General features: G+C 50.4%; 1 protein-coding gene across 1 annotated transcript; it reads left to right on the plus strand.

Annotated features, from left to right (window-relative positions):
* The first annotated feature begins 4,513 nt into the window (after nt 1–4,513).
* Nucleotides 4,514–19,128, plus strand: SFTPD (surfactant protein D). The gene is made up of 8 exons (XM_077895192.1): nt 4,514–4,659; nt 6,674–6,875; nt 12,595–12,711; nt 12,992–13,108; nt 13,409–13,525; nt 13,919–14,035; nt 14,566–14,649; nt 16,733–19,128. Exons 2-8 carry the CDS (start codon nt 6,677–6,679, stop codon nt 17,107–17,109), a joined length of 1,128 nt encoding a protein of 375 aa, XP_077751318.1. The 5' UTR covers nt 4,514–4,659; nt 6,674–6,676; the 3' UTR covers nt 17,110–19,128.
* Nucleotides 19,129–19,549: the final 421 nt, after the last annotated feature.

Raw genomic sequence — 19,549 nt, forward strand, 5'->3', positions numbered from 1 at the left:
GGTTTACACAGATGTAAGCATTTGTCAAAACTCAAAAAATATTTAAGATTTATGCATTCCTGTCTTTCTAACTGATTTATTTTTATATTGCTATCCTCCGAGTGACACATCCATTCCTCTGTGTCACTGTAGTCTGCCCTGCTACCGATGCTCTCTATTGCATTCTTCATTTGTTGAAATCTTCAGCTCTAGATTTGTTTGATTCTTTCTTATAATCTCAATCTCTGGTGAAGAACTCCTTCCATTCAGTTAATTCTTGAGTTCATTGAATTGTTCTGCGTTTCCTTGTAGCTCATCAGATTTCTTCATAATGGTTATCTGGAATTCTTTGTCTGTTAGATTGCAATATCCTGTGCCTTTGAGTTTGGCGGCTGGAGAATTATTATGTTTTTTGTGTGATGCCATATTTCTTTGATTTTTTTTATAGTGCTTGAAGGTAGGTGCTTCTGCTTCTGCATTTCAAGTAGTAGGTACTTTTCTTACTTCAGGTTTTATGCTTTTGTTGTTACTGTTCATTCAACAGTTGTTGAATAGTCACTCAACAAACTATTAGAAATCTTTCTTTTGAATTCCAGAAGGTGGCTTTATAGTTTAAGTCTGTGGGTTCTCCTACCAGAAAGGATCCTCAGGGATACATTCTGCATGCACAGGGATTAGCACTTGGGGCTTTGATAGTGCCCATGGGCCTGGTGGGAAGATCCTTGAGTGGCATGCACCCAGAAGTCTGTGGATGGACCTCCTGTTGAAATTTCAAAGGAGACAGCAGAAAATGTCAGTGTCTTTTGATATTCTTATGTGCTTCCTTCCCTATCCTCTCCCTCCCTCATCATGGAGGTCCCTCCTCAGAAATCCCAGTGTATACAGAGAAATGGCTCCTTCCACCTGCAACCCCCACAACTGGAACAGCCGGGCAGTCATTTACCACCTTTGCTTCCTACTTCCTCTGTGGGAGAGGTCAGTGCTTTCCTTCTGTCCTGCTAGAGAAATGGCTGCTGATGCTAGCAAAAGCCTTGTAGTGTTGCCCTGGGGAGGGAGGATACTTTGGTGAGTTCCTCCCTCTCCTCTGCCTCCAAACTTGTCTGACTCTGTCGGCATATCAGATTCTCTCATCAGGCAGGCTGGACCTCCACAAATCCTTTCCCCAGTGCTACTGCTCGAGTTAGTACTCTCCAGATAACACTCTTCCCCCTCCAGTTGTAGTGAATGGAGGTGGGGCAGGCTGGAGGACTCCTTTGGACCCACAGCCCCCACAGAGGTCATCTTACCCATTTACTTTCAGATGCACAGATGGGTAGAAACCTCCCAGGTGTCCTACTATCATGGGCAGAGGCACTTTTGTTTGGTTATGGATGTTTCATTAGTTGTTAGTCAAAGAGGACAAAGAAAGTAACTCATGCCACCATGATCATTCCTCTTGAATGTATATTCTCTGGAATAATTGTTACCAACAGTTTTCTGTTTTCCATTTTCCTTTTTACTTATTTTGTTGAAATATAATTGATATACAATATTACATTAGTTTCAACATAGTGATTGGACATTTTTATACATTACAAACTGATCACCACAGTCTAGTTACCGTCTGTCACTGTACAAATTTAATACAGTATTATTGACTATATTCCCCATGTTGTACTTTACATCCAATGACTTATTTATTTTATAACTGGAAGTTTGTACCTGTTGATTCCCTTTATTCCTTTCACCCCTCTCCCCCATTCTCCTTGTCCTCTGGCAACCACCCTCTCTGTTCTCTGAATCTATAAGTCTGGGTTTTATTTTATTTTGTTTACTTGTTTTTTTTTTTATTTTTAGATTCCACTTGTAAATGAAATCATGCAGCATTTGTCTTTCTCTGTGTTACTTATTTCATTTAACATAATATTATCAAGTTCCATTCATGCTGTTGTAAAGGGCAAGATTTCATTTTTTTTTTTTTTTAGATTTTATTTATTTATTCATGAGAGACACACACAGAGAGAGGCAGAGACACAGGCAGAGGGAGAAGCAGACTCCATGCAGGTTGCCTGACGTGGGACTAGATCCCGGGACTCCAGGATCATGCTCTGGGCTGCAGGCGGTGCTAAACCGCTGGGCTGCCAGATTTGATTATTTTTTATAGCTCAGTAATATTCCATTGTATATACATACAGCACACTTCTTTTCATTCATCAACTGATGGATACTTAGGTTATTTTCATATCTTGGCTATAGGAAATAATGCTGCATTGAACATAGGGTGTATATGTTTTCAAATCAGTGTTTTTGTTTTCTTCAGAGAGTTAGCCAGAGTGTAATTGCTGGATCATATGGTAGATCTATTTTTTAATTTTTTGAGGAATCCCCATACTATTTTTCAAAACAGTTGCACCAATTTATATTCCCACCAAACAATGCTCAAGTGTTCTCTTTTCTCTTCATCCTCATCAGCACTTGTTATTACTTGTTTTTGTGATAATAACTTTTCTAACAGGTGTGAGGTGATGTCTCATTGTGGTTTTGATTTGCATTTCCCTAATGATCAGTGACGTTGAGCATCTTTTCATGTTCTTGTTGGCTATCTGTACTTCATCTTTGGAAAAATATCTATTCAGATCCCCTGCCCATTTTTTAATTGGATTGTTTTTTTGTTGTTGTTGTTATTGGGTTGTATGAGTTTTTTATGTATTTTAGATATTAACCCCTAATCAGATACATCATGTGCAAATATCCTTCCCCCTTCAGTAGGTTATCTTTTAGTTTTGTTGATGGTTTCTTTCACTATACATAAGCTTTTTAGTTTGATGTAGTCCCAATGTTTATTTTTGGTTTTGTTGTCCTTGATTTGGAGTCCGATCAAAACAACAACAATAACCAAATCCTAGAGCTGAAGAATAGAATGGCTGATCTGAAAAATTCAGGAGAGAGATTCAACAAAAGACTTGACCAAGTGGAAGAAGAACTCAGTGAACTTGAAGGTGGATCTTTTGAAATTATCCAGTCACAGAAGGAAAAAAAGTGAAGTGAACCTCTAGGATTTATGGTTCGTCATCAAAAGAAATAATGTATGCATTGAGGGAATCCAAGGAGGAGCAGAGAGCCGGATAGGAAAAGAAAGTCTATTTAAAGAAATAATGATGGGGGCAGCCTGGGTGGCTCAGTGGTTTAACACCACCTTCAGCCCAGGGCATGATCCTGGAGACCCGGGATCAAGTCCCACATCGGGCTCCCTGCATGAAGCCTGCTTCTCCCTCTGCCTGTGTCTCTGCCTCTCTCTCTCTCTCTCTCTCTCAAATTTGGGAAAAGAAAGGGAATTCCATGATAACCTAGATTTCTTTTTTTTTAAGATTTTATTTATTTGTTCATAAGAGATACACAGAAAGATGCAGAAACCTAGGCAGAGGGAGAAAGAGACTCCCTGCGGGAAGCCTGATGTGGGACTCGATCCCAGGACCCCGGGATCACCACCTGAGCTGAAGGCAGACCACTGAGCCACCCAGGTACCCCCAGATCTAGATTCCTAAGAGAAACATGAACATCCTAGAATGGGGAGGGCTGGGTGTTAATGCTGAAAGAGCTCTGTCATTAGGAGCCGTGGTAGCTCTACTATGGATCCTGCTTCAAAAAAATTGCTGTATGGGAAACAGAAGATTTTCCTTATGAATTGAGGCATTATAGATTCTACAGTACACAAGGGGATGCCACAAAGGAGCATCAAAAGCCATGAACAAGTCAGCACCACCAATGGAGTGACCAAAAGAGAAGCTTGGAGACTTACGGCTGCTGGTTTATGGATCTAGGCAGAGAATTGATGCAAGAGATAAAGCCACATCTAGAAGCAAGCAGAGACTGCTCTGATAGCAAAGGCAAGAGGGTGGGCAACTGTCTTACAGTAACTGGAAGTTAGATTTTCCTTGGGGATGGCTGTAACAGTGTATCAGCAGGTCAGGGATGAACACTGGTCACCTTAGTAATGCACAGGGCAAACTTCAGCTAAGAAGGTGAGTGATGGGGGCAAGGAAATTAAGGAAAGGCCATCCCATGAAAGGCAAGTGGGGGGTCTCTTCGAGATCTAAAGCAGGAAGCAAAAGAGTGACCCCACCAGGTGACAGTTCCCCCAGCCACTGCCCCCACAGGCTGCAGTCTCCACAGCTCCTCCACTTGCCCCACCCCTCCTCAGATATGCCAAGGAGCTCCCAGCTCTTTCTCAATATCTGGGCAGTAACCGTTGAGATGAAAGAGGAAGAGAAGTGGGCACAGCGGGTCCTGGATCTTGGAATCCATAGATGCGGGTTGCATTTGCAACAGGTGTAGACCATTGTGCAAGTGCTGGTCTTCCCTGGAGCTCAGATTTTTGGACATCTCTAAAATACAGACACTGATGATGCCCCTCAGTTCACGGGGCTTCAGGGTGGGGTACGGGTGAGGTCACAGACTGAGGGTGCTCTTTAAACTCTAAGGCAATATGTGTGTAGTGTTAACGAATATTGGTGGCAAGTTTCCAGAACCCTGGTGGGGGTGAGAGTGAGTCAACAAGGAAGAAATTGCCCCACCTCTTGAAAAGAGCTCTTAGAAGACCAGGGCCGGGCGGCTCAGGTTACAAGGCAGGTATAAATAGCCAGTACCTGCCAAGGAAAGGCCAGTTGGCCTGGAGGTCCTGGAGTCCCAGAAGAAGCAACCGTGAGTGTTTCTGTCCATTGCCCTCATTCTGTTTGCCCAATACCCGGTGACTGTCTCCCTGCCCCTATGGCTCCTCTATCCTACTGGTGCTGTGGAGCAGGGTCTGTGGAGCTGTTCTGGTCTAGGACGTATGACAGGCGGGGGGCGGAGGAGGGTAACGAGGAGTGCTCTTAGGGAGCCTCTCAATGCTCCCTGTGCTCTCTGGGCTGGGGGAAGGTGCATCAGCTGGATGACACCCACTCAGACCCCAGACACCATTGTCTGGAAGCCCCAGTGGAAGTGCAAGTTCACCTTCTCTCTTAGTTCCTCTCCATTTCTGATTTCTTCAGAAAGAACAGTGGTAGGGGAGAAACAGGCCAGGTCTCCACAAGCCGGGTTCTAAGCCCATCCAGGTTATCAGCTGCCTGCGGGGCAAGGACATCATGCTTCTTTCTTAGACTCAGATGTTTTACTTTCAAAACTAGACTTACTGGACTAAGTCACAAATTTTCCAACCAAGTTTCAGAGGAGTCATTTTCTTTAAAAAGAAAAAAAGAAAAAAATCTTAATCTGAAAGTTTGGCATGAGCCCTGGGAGTTGAGGGGGCTGCTGCGGCTCTGAAAGCCAATGAGTTAGCTGCCTTCCACTACAGTGGGCAGTGATGCCTTCTGTGGCATCTTGAACTGGGGGGGGGGGGGGGTGGGCAGACTGCCTGTTGCTTTTCATACTTCCCTAGATTCGGGGTGCAGGGCCCCGGAGGTGAGGTAGCTGCAGGCCAGGGGATAGTGCCCTTGCTCCGGTCTGGGCCCTTTGGTGCTCATGACCACAAGTGCAGCGAAGCAGCTGCCGCTGGCTTGGGAGCTCAGCTGGGTATTTCTAGAGCTCCCAGGATGCCCAAGGAAGAGGTGAATTCAAAGCTGAAAGAGGGTACTGAACAATAGGGATCATCTCGCCCAGAATTACCAGCAGCTGTGGCAGGTACTTCTCGGGCCAGGAAAGCCCCTTCCCTGCCAGCACCTCAGCCTGCCTGGTGAGCCCCTCTTCCAGGCTTTGTGCCTAGCCCCTGCCCCTCCAACAAGCTCTTTCTGTGCTCATAACTTTGTAGTTTCTCTCTGAGAGAGGAAAGAAGCCCAATACTGGAGGTGACTCTGGCCCTATACCCGTCTTGGTCTCACTTAGTCCCCAGGTACCGGTCAGATGATAACTGGATGCCCTATTGGGCCCCTGCTCGTTCTTATCCCCAAACTAGCCTTCCCTAGACTGAACCCGTTTCACATGTCCCCTTGCTCTGTGAGGCCTTTCTTTCAAGTTCTCTTTGGTCATCGGAGCAGAATGGTACCTGTCCCAGGGGCTCTCCCGCTGCTAACTTAGCATCTCTGAGAACTTTCACCTGCGTTCTCTGTGAGAATTCCCTTATGGAGACAATGTCTAGCCCAGGGATGGCAAGTCACCTGGCAAACATGCAACCACATACCCATCCTGGGCTCAGGACGGACATCACTCAGTGTTCAGGACTTGGACTGGTTTTCAGAATAGCACTGCCGACCCCACGAGTGCTGGTTAGCCAAGGCAGCCAGTAGGAGGAACCGCTTTGCCTTGTCAGAGCTAAGCCAACCACTTTAGTAGTAGAAACAGAGAGGAGGGGTCCAGAGAGGGGAAGGGTCCTTCCCAGAACGACCCAGTGAATCCTCCTGCTGTGACATGGGCCTCAGTGAGGAATTCTATATCCTAGCCCCTGTGCCAATGACAGTGCCCTCGGGAAGGCCCAAGAAAAGGCAACATGGGGCATCTGAGACTAGCTGGCTACTGCTCTCAACCCATGTCACGAGTTCCATCTGGATAACTCATGCTCTCCTGGGCCAGACCATATGCCCCCCTGGGCCCTAATGTGCTTTGGGAGCCCTGCTGCTCTCAGCCCCACACGAGGGAGGGGAGGTGGAGAGGTGCTTCTCCTGACCTTCAGGAGCTGGGCCAAGCCCTAACCCAGGTCCTAGGACCAAGAGCATGTCCTTTCTTTTTCTGTTCATCTGCATAGACCATGCTTCTCCTCCCTCTCTCCGTGCTGATCCTGCTCACACAACCCCTGAGGCCACTGGGAGCAGAAGTGAAGACCTATTCCCAGAGAACAGCAGCCAACACCTGCACCCTGGTCATGTGTAACCCCGTGGAGAATGGCCTGCCTGGTCGCGATGGACGGGATGGGAGAGAGGGCCCCCGGGGCGAGAAGGGAGATCCAGGTAGGGCTGGGACCATGGGCTTTTCCTGGTGGAAAGCGGTAGGTATTGTAATTGTAACCAACCCAGAAATGCTGGCTGTTCTGCGTGGAAGGCTCGGAGGTGGACTTTGGACTTCCTCCTCTCTAGGGGTTGGGTTTCCCCCAGGCTTTTTGTCCTTCTTTTTTTTTTGTCCTTCTAAAGCACTGCTTTACCAGTTGAAAAATGACTGACTGCCCAGAGCTCCCAGGTGCCTCATTCCATGACCAGCTGCCTTGACTCCTCCCCTGGAGTCTTCTGATTCCTCCCACTGCGAGAATGAGGAAATTGTGGGTCCATGGACTTTGTGGCTCTCCAGAACCTGCTCCAGGACTTAACAGTCAGTCATCTAGGTGAAATGGTGTCTGTGAGAGGTGTTAAAAACTTTTAATATTGCATGAAGGATGGGAAAGAAAGAGGCTCTGTGGCCCCATACTCCGGTCTGATCAAAAGGATTTGCACTGATACCATTATGGAGAGAACGAAAGGGAGCTCACATTTCTTTGTCCTACCTCATGCTTGGGTGTGCACTGAGTCATTGATTTAACCCTCCCAAAAGTCTTACAAAGGACATATGACTCTTATCTGGCAGGTGAGAACATTGTGACAGAGGGGCCAGATGACAGCCCATCTGAGGGGGAACAGACATGGGCCTCTGCATCAGGCCGATCTGTGCCGGACTGCTAGCTCTAGCTCCGTAGCAGGGACCCAGCCTAGGACAAGCCAGGGTCCCCGAGCCTCAGTTTGCTCATCTGTAAGTGGGAATGAGATCTCTCACAAAGTGACAAATAACTGAGCCAAGGCTTTATTTTTTGTTAAGTTGTTAGGATCAAGTTGCACCTTCTTTCTGGACCCATCGGGTGAGGTCTTGTGAGGTTCCCGAAGGTACTGGTTATTAAGGGAATTATCCAAGAAGGATCTGGGTCTTGGTGGCAAAGTGTCAGAATTCAGTGAACGGGCAATTAGGACAACAGGGGACTCCCCCGCCCCGCCCCCACCAGGTGCTGGGCTAGAGCTATGGAGGGATCTACCGTGGTCTTTATCTTTCAGGACTTTGCATTTTGTTTGGGGAGGAAGGAAACTAACAACATTTTTTTTTAAAGATTTTATTTATTTATTCATGAGAGAAACACGCAGAGAGAGAGGCAGAGACACAGGCAGAGGGAGAAGCAGGCTCCCCACAAGGAGCCCGATGTGGGACTCGATCCAGCGTCCTGGGATCACGCCCTGGGCCAAAGGCAGATGCTCAACCGCTGAGCCACCCAGGTGTCCCATGGAAACTAAGAACATTTAAGCTGGAAAGAATGGGTAATGTCCCCAGGCTTTGTAGGGTAAGGGACAAGCGCTCATCTGTCTAGCTGTCCATCCTTTATACTCAGGGAGCGGCTCCCAACGTGAATGGCCAGGGGCCTGGGGGGAAGGCCACCTGGACGTGCACTCCGAAGAACGGTAGTATTCAAGGGTCAGCATCTTGGAGAGTCCTCACTCTCTCTAGCCCTCAGAGGGGCCCTCTCCTATAGTCCCCCTGTGACCCCGCAGCATTGAGCGTGGCTGAGACCTACCTCTGGCACGCAGATGCCTCCTCCCACCCCTGTGCACATTCCAAGCCCGGCCTTAGTTCGGTGCTTGGAGACCAGGGGGACCAAGGGGACCAGGCTGCCCTCTGGCTCCTGGACTGCAGGTGCGCTAGTCGCTCAACCACTGTGGGTCTGGGAACTCCCCGGAGAGCTTGGAGCACCTCGGCATCTCTACCCAAGTAAGTGTGGCTGGGGCCACAGTGTGCGTTTATGACAACGTCCCCTGCAGACGCGCAAGGTTCCAAGGACCTGCTGGAAAGGGCAAGATGGGCCAGAGAGAGGAGAGCCTAGAGCAGAGGTGGAGAGTGGAGTCGGGTCGCTGTGGTAATGCCTCGGGCGTATCATGGAGGGCCAGTAAGACCCCACCTGGCTTTGGGGGCTCTATGTCCAGGACAGTCCCCTTATTCCTCAACACCTCCAAGATTCCTGCAGTCTTTTGCAGAAGGATTCAGCAGAAGTGTCCCTCCAGGGGTGTGCATCTCCCTTGGAACAAAACCACATACTCCTCAGCAGCCCACTAGGACACTCCACCCCTGGCTACTTCTCTGACCTCACCTCCTTCTACTCCGGCCACCCTGGCTCCTTGCTGATCCCTAACCACACTCGGGCCTCTGATGAATGAGGGCCCTCTCCCTGTCTCCCCATAGCTGTCCCTGTGGGTCACTTCTCACAGACAACCTTCTCCACTAGTCTGGCCCTGACCACCTTCCTTAGAAGAAACAGCCCCCCGACCCCCACCATGACCCTCTCTGTGCCTTTTTTTTTCTCTGTGGCACTTATTCTGATCTAATAGACCATATGTTGTACACTTTAATTTTTAGGATCTGTCTCTATGCAATTGGGTTTAAGCTCCATGAGGAAGGATCTGATTTGGGGTCTGCTTCTTTCACTGCTGTGTCCCGCCATTGAGGATGGTGTTTTCTGTGCAGCAGAAGTTTCAGCGAGTACCTGTGGGATGAAGGAATGTGGAATGAAAGGGAGAAGGGATTTACTGCAGTTAAGACTGGCCAAATTGCTGGTCCTTAAAGCTTCCCTTCAGGTGGCATTATGGTACAGGGCTGGCCTTTGGGGGACACTAGGATGCAAAATTAGTGCTTTAGGAGGGATGGGGGCTTGCCGTTGAAGAGGGTGTCCCCTCTCATGGCCTCCAGGGCTTGTACATCATGGATGGGAAACCTCTACTGCTCCTTCTACCTGCCGCCATCCCAGCCAGGGTGGAGCCCAAGAGGGGCTCAGCCTAGGGGTAGGACATCTCCACCCCAGCACAGTGCCCTGCTGGATATGGGATGTGGGACCCATCCTGTAACCCTCTATGCTTCCATTGCTTTCCCAGTAAGGATCATAACCAAAAGCAGGACACAATGCCCTGCACAGAGCCTCTCAGCAACCCATTCCAGGGAGCAGTCCCTGGCTACCAGCATGCTCTTGCTCAGGCAGGTCTGGTCCCTCCTTCCCCTGGGAGCATGGTATCCAAGTCTGAAATGTCATTTTTTCCTCTGTATGTCTCTCTAAATCTTCCTTGCTCTGAAGTCCCTTTTCTTCCTTTGGGAAGACAGCTCTGGGCGTGTGTGTGTGCTGGGGTTGGGGTGATGATGTGATGGGACGAGGGACACCTTGTGAATTGTCCTCTTCACTCGTTACCTGTGCCTCACAGCTGAAAATCCTATTACACATCCCATGCAGACCGGGGTCTGGTGCTGATATTTGCATCTCGCCCAGCACTGAGCACACGGTTATATTCCATAGATGGTTTCTTAGTGAACAAGTAAGTGAATGAACAAGTCAGCCCCACCTGTCAAGTGTCATTTCTTTTTGCACATGAATGTTCATAGCAGCTTTATTCACAATAGCCCAAATGCCTAGCAACAGGTGGATGGATGAACGAGATGTGTTCTGTCCATACGGTGGAACATTACTCAGCCATACAAGGGAACGAAGCACTGAGACACACTGCCAAGTGGATGACCCTCAAAAACGTCACTCCAAGTTAAAAAAGCCCGATGCAAAGGGTCATATGTTGCATGATTCCATATATAGGAAATGTCCAAAATAGGAGATAGAGACAGAAGGTAGAGTAGTGGTGTCCAGGGGCTATGAGGAGGGCGAATTGGGGGTGGTGGCTTAGTGGCTATAGTTTCTTTCAAGGGAGACAAAATGATATTGAACTCAGTAGAGGAGGTAGTTGTGCATCATGGTGAGTGTGCTAACTGCCACTGAATTGTGTGCTTTGAAAAGGTTAATGTTATATGAATTTCATCTCACTAAAAAAGAAAGAAAAAGAAAGAATGAAAGAAAAAGAAAAAAGCAAATGAGAACCAAGTATAAGATTAAAAAAAAAGATTTTATTAATTTATCGGAGAGCGAGTGAGCGAGCATGGGGGAGGTGCAGAGGGAGAGGGAGAAGCAGACTCCCCATTGAGCAGGGAGCCCTGAGGCAGGGCTCAATCTCAGAACTCTTAAGCACTGATAGCCATTTGCCCCCATGAGTCTTTTGGGGGTAAATCTTGAGTAACCTCAGACCTTGGCAGCCTTTCTGGAGGTAACACGTCTTTCTAAAAATGCTTGATCATTTTTCCAATACAAAAATAATATGTGGTCACTAAAGAAACAATAAGAAGAAAGTTAAAATTATCTTGTGTCACTAGGGAAGGAACAACTGGTAAAACACTTTTGTATATACTTTTCCTGGGTCTTTCCAATGGGTCCTACATGTGCACATGCCCCACACACATCATGCACGTGTAGGTACTTATGAAACCGGATCACATTGCACATTAGGTCATAATTTGGTCTCTTTCCTCTAGGTTCAAGAGCATATTGCATTGCTTTTTCTTTTTTAATTGAGGTATAACTGACATATAACATTATATTAGTTTCCAATCTATAGCATAATGATTCAATATTTGCACATATTGTGAAATGATCACCACAAGAAGTCTTGTCAAAGTCCATCACCACACAGAGTACGTTTTTTTTTTCTTGCCATAAGAACTTTTAAGATCTACTCTCTGAACAGCTTTCACATATACAATACAGTATTATTAACTCTAGTCGCCATGCTGCCCATGACATCCCCAGAACTTATTTTATGACTGGACATTTGTACCTTTTTACCACCACGAGCCTTTCTGCCCACCTCCCAACCCCACCTCTAGAAACCACCAATCTGTTCTCTATGAGTTTGTTGTTTTTGTTTGTTGTTTGGCTTATCTATCTAGTTTCTACATATAAGTGAAATCGTATGGTATTTGTCTCTCTCTGTCTGATTTATTTCATCTAGCATAACGCCCTGAACATCGATCCACATTATGGCAAATGGCAAGATTTCATTCTTTTTTTATGGCCGAATAATATTCCATTGTGTGTATACCTGCCTTTTCTCCATCCGTTCATCCATCGATGGACACCTAGGCTCTAAGCCATCTCCATGTCTTGGCTATTGTAATGGCCCAGTGAACAATGCTGCAGTGAACACGGGGGTACAGATATCTTTTTGAATTAGTGTTTTGGTTTTCTTTAGATAAATACACAGAAGGGGAATTGCTGGATCACATAGCAGCTCTATTTTTAATTTTTTGAAGCTTCATTCTGTTTTCCACAGTGGCTGCACCCCATTAATGTTCCTACTAACAGTGCACAAGGGTTCCCTTGTCTCCATATCTTGGCCAACATTTGTTATCTCTTGTCTTTTTTTATAATACCCATTCTAACAGGTGTGAGGTGATACTGCAGTTTTGATTTACATTTCCCTGATGATTAGTGCCAGGTGTCGTTTTTGATGTGAACTTTAGTTCTGGGATGGGGAGAAGAGTCCATGATCAACAGTAAATGCTGATCGATTGCCTGTTAAAAATGCTGACAAATTGCCTGCTATAAATACTATGGACAAGCCAAGTCAGATAAGTCTTAGCTTGAATCCACAGCCAACTGTGGCCAGCCAATTTTCTCACCTGTAAAATGGAGATGTGGACACCCATTTCCTGGACCACAATTGGACCAAGGAGTATGGAGATGGAATGTCCACACCCTGTAGAACCTTGAAGGCATGCAAGGGGCCTGACTGTACAGGCAGCTGGCACCTCCTGGGACTAAGGCCAGATTTATACCCATCTCTTCTGCCACTACAGGTTCGCCAGGAGCAGTGGGGAGAGCAGGGATGCCTGGACCAGCTGGCCCAGTTGGGCCCAAAGGAGACAATGGCTCTGCTGGAGAGCCTGGACTGAAGGGAGACTCTGGACCATCCGGTGAGCAGCTGGGCACAGAATGCAGATGCCTGCAGGTGGTGCTGCTGCCACTGGGCTCTGCTGATAGATGTGCACAGATCCCATCCCAAGAAGAAGGCAGAAGGCAGAAGGCTGTTCTGAAGGTGGCTCTGGGTTATTTCAGGGAGTACTAGAACTACTGTTGGCATCATCTTCTATAATGCTGCTGCCTCTCTGACTTCTATCATTCCTCTCATCTTCTCATGTACTCCCACTTCCAATACAATTTAGAGTCACTGACTAGGCCGGTCCTTTTCCCCAGGACCTCCAGGACCTCGAGGTATGCCTGGTCCAGCTGGCAGAGAGGGCCCAGCTGGGAAGCAAGGGGATGTAGGACCTCAAGGCCCACCAGGTCCACAAGGAGAGGCTGGGCCCAAAGGTAGGTGGTTGCTATGCGGCTGGTCTGGGAGGGAGAAGGAATATAGTGATGGTCCAGGAGGTGACCTAAGGCAAGCTCAGAGTAGCAGGAAAAGCCCAGACTGTCAGCCCTGGGTAGGCCATATCGTGGCTTCTTCCCCCCACATTCCCACATGGATGGTGTTTTCCTGTTCACCTCCATGGAGGAACCCCAGTAAGGAGCACCTTCTCCCCAGGTCTCTGTCCCCCTGGAGCAGTGGGTGAAACCTCCACTACTGAACACACTCTCAGCAGCACTTGTCCCAATTTGTTCCTTCTTTAGGAGAAGTGGGTATGCCTGGCAAGCAGGGGTCTGCAGGGATGACAGGCCCCACAGGTGTTAAAGGAGAGACAGGTGCCCCTGGTGAGCGTGGAGCCCCTGGAGTTGCTGGGGAAGCAGGTGAGTGATGGAGGGAGTGAGGCCTGGGCTCCAGTGCTCTTGTGTCCCCCCCTGACGCTGTCTGTGGATGGCCACCCCTCCACCACCACCACTTATCGTGTCAGAGCTGGTGTTACTGGGAGGCGGGAGAGTCTATGTTCAAGGAGGGTGACTGCTGGGCCCTGGGAGCCATCTGCATCCAGGGAGAGTGACTCGTGAGCAACAGCGACAGTATGGGTGCTGGAGTTTGGTCGTTGGGTGCTAGGGCAGTGTGTGGAGAGGGTGCCTGGCTGGGTTGTGGGAGCAGTCTATAGGGGAAGGGGTGCTGTAGGCTGGTTGGACAGTCCAGATATGGGAAGGGTAAAAATGCTGGAAAACGTGTACAGAGCTCACCCAGCAATTCTGTGATCCCAGGACCTGCTGGAGCCATGGGCCCGCCGGGACCTCCAGGTGCCAAAGGGTCCCCTGGACTGAAGGGGGACAGAGGTGCTCCTGGGGACAGAGGAGCAAAGGGAGAGAGCGGGCTTCCGGGTAAGTTGGTATCTGCCAGATTCGGGAGGTCCCACGGGTGGGGGCAGGGGGAGGGAGGTGGCACTCTTTCTATCAGGACAGCCTATCTTCTTGGACTTCAGCCCCATTAGGCATGGGAAGTGGGTGGAAAGCAGGAAAGCTAGCTGGCAGGAAGGCCGGAGAATTAGGAGTGAGGCTAAAACCCCCAGGCAGCTTTTCCATCTGATCAACTGGGGAAAGCATATTCCCCTTCCCAATGAAAAGGATAGCTTTGAGTATCAAATACCCCAGTGGATGGGAAGTGTCATGGGGTTTAGTGTCCATGAGGCACAGGGACCTACTCACCAGTGTGTTCATAGTAGAAGCCACAGGAAATCTGGGGCCAACAGGGATCAGCTGTGTCAGCAGATGGGCTTCTAACGACCCATCCCGGCTCCTTGCCTCCCCCCCCGGTTTGCACCTGCACCTGGGCACCCTTCCCTGAGGCCTAGGCTCTGAGCTGATCCCAGGCTATGCTGGGCTTACCTTCCCTCGGCCTCTCTCTTCTGCAGACATCACTGCTCTGAGGCAGCAGGTGGAGGCCTTACAGCAACAGGTACAAAACCTCCAGAATGCCTTGTCTCAGTATAGGAAAGGTAAGTTCCTGGACCTGAACCAAGCCAGGCACCAAGGCTAGGCCCTCAACTGGGTCTGGGCCTTGGTTTGGCATTGGCTGGGCTTGGGTCTAGAACTGGAATGGGTTGCGATCATATTTAGGGCTGGGCCTGGCTCTGGGGCAGGGTCCGGGGCTGAGAATAGGGCTGGGACAGAGCAGTGCAGCCTCATACTCCAGGATCTGGAAGTAGATACAAGAGACAAATAGGAGGATGTGCCCATATCACCAGTTCAGTGGGGTGACGGAAGTATGGTGGAGGTTATCCAGGTCCGGGATCCCCCCCAGCATCATAGCCACGTGTGACCCGGTCAATGCCCTGAGCCCTGTGCAGTTCAGCAGACCCTCATTCCTGCCTACCCTTGGACCCCAAACCTGGAGGTGTTTCTTACATCTGTGGGACCCGGGGTGTGAGTGCCCAGAGATGTTGCTTCACAGCCCAAGGCAGCAGAGAAGCCAGACGCTGTCCTGAGAGCTGGGGCTGGGATCCTGCTCTTGGGGCTCAAGGCTGGTGGGGGCCTGGCCTTGCTGTGTGGCCATGAAGCACCTCACCCTGGACATGCCCTTGATTCTGGTCCTTGGGTATTTTGAGCAGAGATTCTTAGACCCTGGAATGCTGCAGAGTCAGGGGTCCCCAGGAGCACACCCCTGAGTGCCCTGTGCCTTTCGGAACCCCCTTCAGTCCTTGGCTGCCCCTCCTCCTCCTCTGCTCTCCCTGAGTCTACATCATTCATCCAACCTCCCTGATCCAAAAGAGAAAGGAGTTTTCTGAAGGGGTAGGGGGGCCCGACTGAGTAGGACGCAGGGCTGGCCCTTAAGTACCAAAGTCGCAAGGATGAGAGTTTTAGGTATTGTGTAGTCTTCCTCCCTCCACAAACGTATTTGTGCGTGTTCACTCTGCTGCAAACCAGGGTGAACGTGTCCCTGGGCACCGGCCACATGTGTGGACACCGGCCCTAGGCCTCACTGACCCCGCACCATGACATACGTGAGCACGAGCAGGTGTGTGCATGTGCATCTGGATGGTTGGTGCTGCCATGGACATTCACAGGGTTCGAGTGCCGGGAACATAAAACCCAGTAACGGCTCACGGACCCTTGCCCTGGTCCTGTCCAGGGTACTCTGGGAGCCATCCTGAGCCTGTGTGGAAGCTACTCAGAGAAGGGCAGCGGGTCAGGGAACAGCCTGAGCCCTCGCAGCCCGGGGAGGCCAGGGCACAGCCCTCGAGGGAGCCCTGAAGATTTCCACGCCTGAGCCCCAAGCCAAAGGGATGGGAAGACGTACTTGATATGTCACGAGGGTGATGCTTCTGTGAAGTGGGCCCCCGTTTTAGAATCGAAGAATCAGAAACCCTGAAATGGAAGTAACTTCCTCCTGCCCCCCTAGAAGCCATTGCCAGGCCGGGGTGGGACACCTGGCTTCCGATTCCCAAATGGGGCTCTCCCAGAACTGATGCCCTCTGCCCCCTGCCATCTGTTGGGTGCCTTCATCCCCCTGGGACCCCGCACCCCGGGGGAGGCTGACTGGCTAGGGGCAGGGCCCATTGGGCACCAAGGAGCCAGTGTGGGGCTGCAGTGAGTGCAGGGATTAGCACCCTGGGGCTCTCAGGCCCCCCCTTACCCCCACTCAGACACAAGGTCTGTTTTTCACACTCTCAGAAACTGCTCCAGCTGCCACGCTGTCATGTCCCCGGCCAAAGTCCTCCCAATCCCCCTTGGCCCCAGCACACAAAGTGGGGTGAAGCAGAAGGGGTGTGTCCAGCTCTGGTGTCCCAGCAAACAAGGGTTAACCCTAACCTTGCATGTGATGGGCCGGTGACCCTGGGCCTCTTACTCAGCCTCCCTGAGCTCCAGTGTCCTCCGCTATAGCTGCAGGCCACAGGACCCCGCCCGGGGTGCACTGCGAGTCAGGGCTGCCCGGGAACCAAGCGCCTCGCTGTCGTCCTAGGGGGGCTCTGGCCCTCCCGGGGGAGGCCTGGGGTGGAGGCTCCGCTGGGGCGCGGAGGCCTGGGAGGCCCTGAGCCGGCCGGCGCCGCCACGCCCCACCTGCCTCCCCTCCTCTCTTAGTGGACCTCTTCCCCGACGGCCGGGGTATCGGGAAGAAGATCTTCAAGGCGGCGGGCGTGGAAAAGAGTTTCCAAGAGGCACAGCAGCTGTGTACGCAGGCGGGGGGACAGGTGGCCTCCCCGCGCTCGGCGGCCGAGAACGAGGCCCTGCGGCAGCTGGTCGCCGTGCAGAACAAGGCTGCTTTCCTGAGCATGACGGACGCCAGGAAGGAGGGCACGTTCACCTACCCCTCAGGGGAGCCCCTGGTCTACACCAACTGGGCCCCGGGGGAGCCCAATGACAACGGCGGCTCGGAGGACTGCGTGGAGATCTTTACCAACGGCAAGTGGAACGACAAGGTCTGCGGGGAGCAGCGCCTGGTGGTCTGCGAGTTCTGAGCCCGGGGGGTGCGGGGGGCCTGGCCCGAGCGGCCCACACCTGCACGCGCCCGGCCGGCGGGGAGGCCAGGAGGCTGGCCCTGCACGCCGCTCCCGGCCACCGGCGTCAGCGTCACGCGTGGGACACCTGCCGGAGGAAGAAGGGCCCGCTGCTTTCCCAGTTGCAAGGAATAAAGTTGGCTCCCCAAGACCTCCCGGTGGCAAAATCCAGTGGCTCTCCTCTCTTCCTCCAGCTGTCAGCCAGGTTTGGCCAGCTGGCGGCACCCTGGCCTCCACTCCTCCTCCTCTGAGCTTCCAGGGCAGCCTCTGGCTTCCTGTCCTCAGCCTCCTCAGCCTCTTTCACTCCTCCCGCCTCCCCCCCTTGACCACTGAATGGAGAGGGGGCCTCTGCTCCCCCTCTGTTCTCTCCTGGCCTGACTCTCGCTCCAGGTGGAACTCATTCTGTCCAAGGCTTCGGATTCCTTCTCCTGACGGCTCCCACATGCATGGCCCTGTTTGGGGGACCTCCCTAAACCCCAGGCTCCTCCAGCCAATGCGAGCTGGAGCCCTGGGGCGCTTAGGCCTCAGTGGCAGCCTCCTGCTTCCAGGCTGGAGCCCAGGAAGCAGCAGAGCACAGTGAGATGACCTGGCAGCGAGCGTCTGCCTCCCCTGACTGCACGGCCTTATGCGGGGAGCCTGGGCCTCATCCTTGCAGGACCCAGGATCTCTCTCTCTCTCTCCCTGTATCATTCAACTGTCTCTTCGTTTACAGAAGGGAGTTCCATCCCCACAGCCCTAGATCGATCTGAAATCTCAAACATGGATTGAGTCCGACCATGCTCACATTTATCCCCAACTGCCGTCTGGCCTCACAGTTCCAGAAACGTGCCTTCTCCACTCTGCCCCAGAAGGAATCTAGTCAAAGTACTATATTACTGCAACTGTAGTCTAGCTCCTCATTTTACAGTTATGGAAACCAGGACACAGAGCGAGCAGGGGGTGGCGAGGCCACAGGCAATGCCAGCACTACAGCTCAGTTATGACAAAAGTCATTTGACCTCAAAGCTTACACTTTTGGCCTGTAAGTTTGTAGGCCAAAGGCCTCTGTATCAATTTAGTCAATTTTATTGACACACTATTTCAAAAAAAATTTTTTTTGTATTTTCTTTCTAAAAGTTTTTAATTTTAATTCTAGTTAGTTAACATACAGTGTTATATTGGTTTCAAGTGTGTAATATAGTAATTCAGCACTTCCATACATTCTCCTGTGCTCATCATGACAAGTACTACCAAAAATGTAAATGACACCCATGCTTAAGAGATTGGAATGACACCTGGATGAAGCATAGGCTCACAGGAGAGGGCAAAAAATGTCGTCCCTGGGTAGAAAGCCAACCACTCTCTCCTTTGTTCCCAGAGACCATGAGATCTGCCCTTTCTGGCCCTTCCTCAATGGGTCCCCCAGGTCCTCTGCTCAACATCCTACCGCCACATCTCATACATAGAACAACATGCCTGAAAACAAAAGCTTCATCTCCCATCAGCATGCAGCTCAGGCTCTCTGCCAAGATCTTTCTCCTGTCACTAAAGAAATCCCCAATTCCTGGCAGCTTCTGAATGTAAGTCAGTTCCACACTAAGAGTAAACAACTCTCCAGCACAGAGGCCACACCTGGACACACTCATTGAGGGAGCTTAGAAAGACCTTTTTTTTAAAAAAAAAAATAATTGCAAGTAAGAAAAACAACTGAATCTAGCTTTAAGCAAAATAGGAACATTTCTTCTAAGAACAGAGAGTCCTGAATTGGCCCAAGGAGGACGGGGAGACCACAGGCAGCATCGTGCTGTCTCCCTGGCTTCTGCACCCCACCCCACGGATCCTTGCCTCTTCCTCCTTCCACATCAGCTTCCTCTTCTTCCCAGGCCCTTGACAGCCCAGCGCGGGGAAACATGTGTCACAGAGATTGCCACACAGAGATTAGAAACTCTTGCTTGATAAGCAATTCAAAAATCCTATAAAAATAAATCTCTTTCAGATGCCTGCCTCTGGTTCAATCACCTAAACTTGGAGGTTGGGACCATACAGGACAATATGGCCACTGGGATCCATGTAAGGTCATGGTAGTTTGGGCAGACGCTCTACGCATTGCTACGCTTAAGTCCTAAGCCTATTTCTTAGTGCAGAAAGAGTGCAGAACTCAGTAGGAAGGAAAGAAATCTATAGTGTTGAAGGCTGGGGATGCAGATACCCAAACCCTAAGAAGAGGATCTATCTGCACTGTGGGGCCACAGGGGCCTGGTTTGTTCTTTGGCACCAAGAACAAGGAAGAGGCCTTCTTTGCACTTATATCACAGGCAAAAATCAACACGAGTCTTAAACATTATTGGCTCTATCCCAGCTATAGTAACCATGGTCCTGGTTTCGTAGCCTAGGTGCCAACTGAATCCAGGGCTGTGTGATT

The sequence above is a fragment of the Canis aureus genome, chromosome 4, assembly GCF_053574225.1.
Source record: "Canis aureus isolate CA01 chromosome 4, VMU_Caureus_v.1.0, whole genome shotgun sequence".
Lineage (NCBI taxonomy): Eukaryota > Metazoa > Chordata > Mammalia > Carnivora > Canidae > Canis > Canis aureus.